Source organism: Vulpes vulpes, chromosome 6 (genome assembly GCF_048418805.1).
Source record: "Vulpes vulpes isolate BD-2025 chromosome 6, VulVul3, whole genome shotgun sequence".
In the NCBI taxonomy this organism is placed as follows: domain Eukaryota; kingdom Metazoa; phylum Chordata; class Mammalia; order Carnivora; family Canidae; genus Vulpes; species Vulpes vulpes.
The window spans coordinates 64,273,892-64,280,704 of NC_132785.1; the positions used below are offsets into that span (position 1 = coordinate 64,273,892).

Consider the following 6,813-nt stretch of genomic DNA (forward strand, 5'->3'; position numbering starts at 1 on the left):
CAAATCAAAATCATAATGAGATATCACTTCATACCTGTTAGAATGGCTCTTATAGAAAAAACAAGAAATAACAAGTTTGGTGAGGATGTTAACAAAACGGAACCCAGGGGCATCTGAGTGGCTCAGTCAGTTAAGTGTCTGCCTTCAGCTCAGGTCGTGAGCTTATGATCCTGAGCTAAGCCCTATATCCGGCTCCTTGATCCACGGGGAGCCTACCTCCTCTCCCTCTGCTGCTTCTCCTGCTTGTAATCTCTCTCTCTCTCTGATAAATTAATTAATTAATTAATTAATTAATTAAAAACAGGAAAAAGAAAACTGTATAGAAATTCCTTTAAAAGTTAAAAATAGAACCGCCATATGATCCAGCAGCCCCACTTTGGGGTATATATCTAAAGGAAATAAAATCAATGTCTCAAAGAGATATCTGTATTCCCATGTTCATTGTAGCATTACTCACAATAGCTAAGATATGGAAACAATTCAAGTGTCCATCAATGGATGAATGGATAAAGAAGATGTGATTGATATATATATACCATGGAATACAATTCAACCATAAAAAAGAAGGAAATCCTGCATTCACGACAACATGGATGAAATTGGAGGACATTATGCTAAATGAAAAACCCAGACAAAGACAAATATTATATAGTATCATTTATATGTTGAATCTAAACAAACAAATAAAAAGTCAAATTCACAGAAACAGAATGGTGGTTGCCAGGGACTGGGGAGTGGAGGAAACGGGGAGATATTGGTCAAAGGGTACAAACTTCTAACCATAAGATGAATAAGTTCGGGGGATATACTGTACAGCACCATGTCCCTAGTTAATAATACTACATTGTACACTCAAAATATGCTAAAAGAATAAACAAAATAAATAAACAAAAAATTTTAAAAATTAAATTAAAAAAAAAAAAAGGGCAGCCTGGGTGGCTCAGCTGTTTAGCGCAGCCTTCAGCCAGGGTGTGATCCTGGAGACCTGGGATCCAGTCCCACGTCAGGCTCCCTGCATGGAGCCTGCTTCTCCATCTGCATGTGTCTTTGCCTCTCTCTCTGTGTGTGTCTCTCATGAATAAATAAATAAAATCTTTAAATATATATATATATAATTGACATATTGTAACATTGTGCAAGTTTAATATGTACAACATACTGATTTGATACACTTGTGTATTGCAATGTGGTAAAATCTTAACTGTTATCAACACACAGATGGTAATTCTGTGAGGTGATGGACATATTAATTAACCTCATTATAGTAATCATTTCACACTGTATGGCAGATCAAATCATCATATTGTACACTTCAAATAGATACCAATTTATTACACCTCAATAAAGCTGGGAAAATTTTTAATTGTAACATTTTCATTTCCTTCCTTGTTGTTCCTCCTCTCACCCCAGGACCCCATCTCCACCATCTCCCAGCCCCAGTAAGGTAGGATTAACCAAGGTTCTATATTACTTCTGTTGACTCCTTACATCCCCATAACAATAAGACTGCTTAATATTAGACAGGAGCTCCCAATTTCAGAGACATAATTAGATATATTACTTTGCTAAAAATAATGGCTATTCCTGATCTTAACAAACAACAGAAACTTTTGTTTGCAAAGCATGGTAAGTAACAGCCAAGAGAGCTGGGAAGAGGCTGAGTGAGACTCATTATACTAGTTATCTGGGGATCCCAAGCTCCATAAAACTTTGGAGAAAACTAGATCCCTTAGGAAAACAAACATGCAACCTAAATCTGTCAACTCTGATGTCACCTCCACAAAGAGATGTGTTTGTTCCAGGAATATTTCACCCACTCTTCCCTAGAGCCCCATTGTCCACAGAAGAAATATCATCTCATAGAGACTGGGCCAATGTGAGGATGTAATTTAAGTCTCTACCAGTCAAAATCACCCCTGTTAGTCCAAGAGGAGGCTGAAGGAAGAATGCATCAAATGATAATTATTTTTCCAAGGCTTCCCCCAGGATGGGCTTGCTGAAAATGGAAGATTTCAACATTCTGTGCTCCTCAGATCCTGTGACCTGAAAGATAAAGTTCAAGGAAACCATTCTCCTACCCAGGGAATGAAAGCTGACCATTCAGGATGCTTTGGGAAAAAATAGATGTTCTTAGAGAACGCCATCAAATTCATGAGAGATGAAGATCTCACACCAACAGCATTGTAGTATTAGAGCCACAGACAATACTGCAACCTCAAGAAATACCCATGAGAACCAGGTATCTTCTGCAATCCTGTGAGTAGTGTACTTGGCGTGGCCTGATTTGGACTCCCCAGAGGGCTGCTAGATACCTGACCTGGGCCTGTGGGGTAATCTCCACCTTGGCACTATAGAGGATGGCAGGACAGCAGTGGCTTCTTCAACCCTCCCATTCCCCATGCACTTTGTTTTTATATTCATTTATAAGATTGGCACATCAAACATACACATGGTATAACTTTAGCCCCACCATTCAGGTCAAAGCCAGGCAAACCGATGTTTATTCATTCAGTTGCACACTCACATTGAGGAACTTTGCTTATCCCACCTCGTACACTAGGTAACTGGCCCTTGGAAAAGCCAAAGCTCCAGATGGTATTGAGTTTGGGTGAACCTTTTTAAAAATATATTTTTTAATATATATATATTTTTTTTTTTCATTTATTTGACAAAGAGAGGAGCACAAGCTGGGGGAGCTGCAGGTAGAGGGAGAAGGAGAAGCAGGCTCCCTGCTAAACAAGGAGCCCTAAGTGGGGCTTAATCCCAGAACCCTGAGGTCATGACCCGAGCCAAAGGCAGACACTTACCCAACTGAGCCACCCAGGTGCCCTTGGTAAAACTTTTAATGCTTTTCCTCCAAAGGAGAAGATTTCACCCTCCTTCTAAACAAACCAGAACTGTCCAGAGACCATGCAATTCCAGCATAGCAACAAACCTCCAGGGCATCCACAGACTTTCCCACTGGGCATAGCATAACTGACTTTTAAAATAGTAAATGGTCTAGATAGACAGTGAGGCATGTCCAGACTCTCAGGCTGCCACAAAAGTCTCCCCTTCATTCATCAAGCATATAGGCTGTAGCTGGCAATTTTTAAGGAAGGAAACGTCGAGATATGTTGACTTTTTTTTTGAAGATTTTTAATTTTTTAAATTTTTATTTATTTGTTTTTTTAATTTTTAAAAAGATTTTTTTTTTTAGAGAGAGAGAGGGAGAGCACAAGTGGGAGGAGGAGAGGCAGAGAGAAGCAGACACCTTGTTGAGCATGAAGCCCGACTTGAGGCTTGATCCCAGGACCCTGAGGTCATGATCTGAGCCAAAGGCAGATGCTTAACTAACTGAGCCACCCAGGCGCCCCTAAATATTTAAGTAATCTCTACATCCAATGTAGGGCTTGAACTCACAACCCTCAGGTCATACATGGCTGAGCCATGCCAGGCACCTCTAGGGGAAGCTGACTTTTAAAGAGAAACCTTTTTAAGGTTTGGGGAGTTTTGCTGCTAGGAGCATTTTGGCAGACCCACCCAGAGCTCTATTTACTAGCTCAAAGTCTAGAATGTCTCAAAGATGGAGAGTGTTACTTTAAAGAATGTGGGGAGACACTTCCACTTTCTCCTGAAGAAAAAGTAAACTCTCTTCACATAGGTCAATTTAAGACTACTTGACATATGTCTCTGCAAGTTTGCTGTCCCCTAGGAAGTACTACATAAATGACATGTCCTCAGCTTTTTCTGTATCAAACACCACCACATCCATCCCTCAGACATTTGAGGTGTTATTCACTCATTCAGGAAATGTTTATTGAAACTTATTATTTCAGGAAACTTGTTCTAAGGACTGTATAAAATATAAATTAATAAATTTGTTTTTATTTAAATTCAATGAATTAACATATAGTGTATTATTAGTTTCAGAGGTACAGGTCAGTGATTTATCAAACTTATATAATACCCAGTGCTCATTATATCACATGCCTTCCTTAATGTTCATCACCCAGTTACCCCATCCTCCCACCCACCTCCCCTCCAGGAACCCTCAGTTTGTTTCCTATGATTAGGAGTCCCTTATAGTTTGTCTCCCTCTTTGATTTTGTCCTATTTTTTCCTCTCTTTCCCTACAATCCTGTTTCGTTTCCTAAATTCCACATATGAGTGAGATCAGAGAATAATTGTTCTTCTCTGATTGATTTATTTCACTTAGAGTAATACCTTCTAGTTCCATCTGTCATTGCAAATGGTAAGGTTTCATTCTTTTTGATGGTTGAGTAGTTAGTCCATTGTATATATATATCACATCTTCTATATCCATTCATCTGTCAATTGACAAGTAAAGAAATTTTTTTTATTCAATGAGCAACAAATGAAAGACAACTATAAAATTCAATAAAAATCAAATGAGATATAATAAAATTATGAGGAAAGAATCATTCATTCAGAAGAGATTTCATAAAAATGATAGCCCTTTTTGAGGAGAGACTTAAAGGATAAATAGGATTTGAAAAGCTGATAATTCCATGTTGAAAGATTGCCATGTACAGAAGTACAGGTGCATAAAATAGAACTAAGAAATTGTAAAGAGTCTATTGCATCTGGAGCCCACAAGAAAATGTTGTAAGAGAAGAACACAGATATACCATTTGAGAATAGATCCTTAAGAACCTTGACTACCAAACTGCCTCTTAGAAATTTTTATTTATGAACACATTATTGGACTTGTTCTTTTTTTTTATTTGTAAGAGTTGTGCTTTTGTCTCATAGATTCTCTCTCTATATGTATTAATCCAAATATTAGTGAAAAGCATTACATTTTCAGGTAATCTTGAAAAGCAATAGAGCTTCTATGTATTCTAAATCAGTTTACCTGAGCATATGGATCTGTGAAGCAAATGGCTAAGTTAAGCAAAAATGTTTACTACCCTCAGATATGAACTGCTTATGGGCAGGACCCAATATTGGTCCTGCCCATAATATGAACATAAGAATAAAAATGTTCATAATATGAACATAAGAATAAAAAGCATTGAAAACAGATTATAATGTTAAGGGTAAAGGATTTGTTCAGTATCAAGAATAAAAATTTAGGGGATCCCTGGGTGGCGCAGCGGTTTGGCGCCTGCCTTTGGCCCAGGGCGCGATCCTGGAGACCCGGGATCGAATCCCACGTCGGGCTCCCGGTGCATGGAGCCTGCTTCTCCCTCTGCCTGTGTCTCTGCCTCTCTCTCTCAATCTCTCTGTGACTATCAAAAATAAATAAAAATAAAAAAAAAAAGAATAAAAATTTAGTTAAAAAAGTAAGCAAGAAAAAAAGTAAGCAAGGAAAAAAAAGTAAGCAAGGAAAAAAATTTAAAAATAAAAATAAATAAAAAGTAAGCAAGGATCATTTTTGCTTTGGGGCCTTACTTAGGCCACCCTGAAAACCACCATTTTCTCCTCCAACACACAGACATGCCCGGGACCAAACGTGAGACAGAAATCCCTAGGGGCTCTACAAAATAAGCCTGAATAGTAAGTCATATCTCCCCCACAGAAATAAAGGACTCCTTCAGTTCAAAATAGATCATTCATCCCTTTTTCCTTTCAGTTCCTTGCAGGTCCCCAGAACATTACAATTCCTGATGCTGCACATCTGATTGGCCACCCCAGCAGTCGTCAGAGGAGCCATGAGAAACCACACCACTGTCACTGAGTTTGTCCTGCTAGGGCTCTCAGAGGCCTGTGAGCTGCAGATGCTCATCTTCCTGGCACTGCTCCTGACCTATCTTGTCACTCTGCTAGGAAATCTCCTCATTGTGAGCATCACCCTCATGGACAGGTGCCTCCACACCCCCATGTACTACTTCCTCTGCAACTTTGCTGTCCTGGAGATCTGGTTCACCTCGGTCATCTTCCCCAAGATGCTGACCAACATCCTAACTGGAAACAAGACCATTTCCCTAGCAGGCTGTTTTCTACAAAGTTTCCTCTATTTCTTCCTGGGCACTACAGAGTTCTTCCTACTAGCAGTGATGTCCTTTGACAGGTATGTGGCCATATGTAACCCCTTGCGTTATGCCACCATCATGAGCAAAAGGGTCTGTGTCCAGCTAGTTCTTTTTTCCTGGATGGCAGGATTCCTTCTCATCATCTTTCCAAGTTTCATCACTTTTCAGCAGCCATTTTGTGGCCCCAATGTCATTAATCATTTCTTCTGTGACAACTTTCCACTCCTGGAGCTCATATGTGCAGACACAAGTCTGATAGAGCTTCTGGGCTTTATTGTGGCCAACTTCAGTTTACTAGGCACTCTGTCCGTGACAACCACCTGCTATGGCTACATCCTCCACAGCATCCTGCGCATCCCTTCAGCCAAGGAAAGGCAGAAAGCCTTCTCAACCTGCTCCTCTCACATTATTGTTGTGTCTCTCTTCTATGGCAGCTGCATCTTCATGTACATCCGGACAGGGAAGGGTAATGAGGGAGAGGACAAAAACAAGGTGGTAGCCTTGCTCAATACCGTGGTGACCCCGATGCTCAATCCCTTCATCTATACCCTGAGGAACAAACAGGTGAAGCAGGTGTTTAGGAAGCAAATGAGCAAGCTCCTTTCATAAGGATGAGCTGTGCCTGAAAGAAGGTAAAGTTTTTGTTTGTTTTTTAAGATTTTATTTATTTATTCATGAGAGACACACAGAGAGGGGCAGAGACATAGGAAGAGGGAGCTGCCGGCTCCCCATGGAGAGACCGATGTGGGACTCAGTCCCAGGACCCTAGGATCACGACCTGAGCCAAAGGAGACGCTCAACCACTGAGCCACCCAGGCACCCCTGAAAGAGGATA

General features: G+C 40.2%; 1 protein-coding gene across 1 annotated transcript; it reads left to right on the forward strand.

Annotated features, from left to right (window-relative positions):
• The first annotated feature begins 5,657 nt into the window (after nt 1–5,657).
• OR6J1 (olfactory receptor family 6 subfamily J member 1) lies at nt 5,658–6,587 on the forward strand. The gene has a single exon (XM_026007476.1). The coding sequence runs from the start codon at nt 5,658–5,660 to the stop codon at nt 6,585–6,587; it is 930 nt and encodes a 309-aa protein (XP_025863261.1).
• Nucleotides 6,588–6,813: the final 226 nt, after the last annotated feature.

Bases quoted from the DNA above. Each gene is read 5' to 3' on its own strand.
- OR6J1 (XM_026007476.1), top strand. From the start codon at position 5,658: ATGAGAAACCACACCACTGTCACTGAGTTTGTCCTGCTAGGGCTCTCA.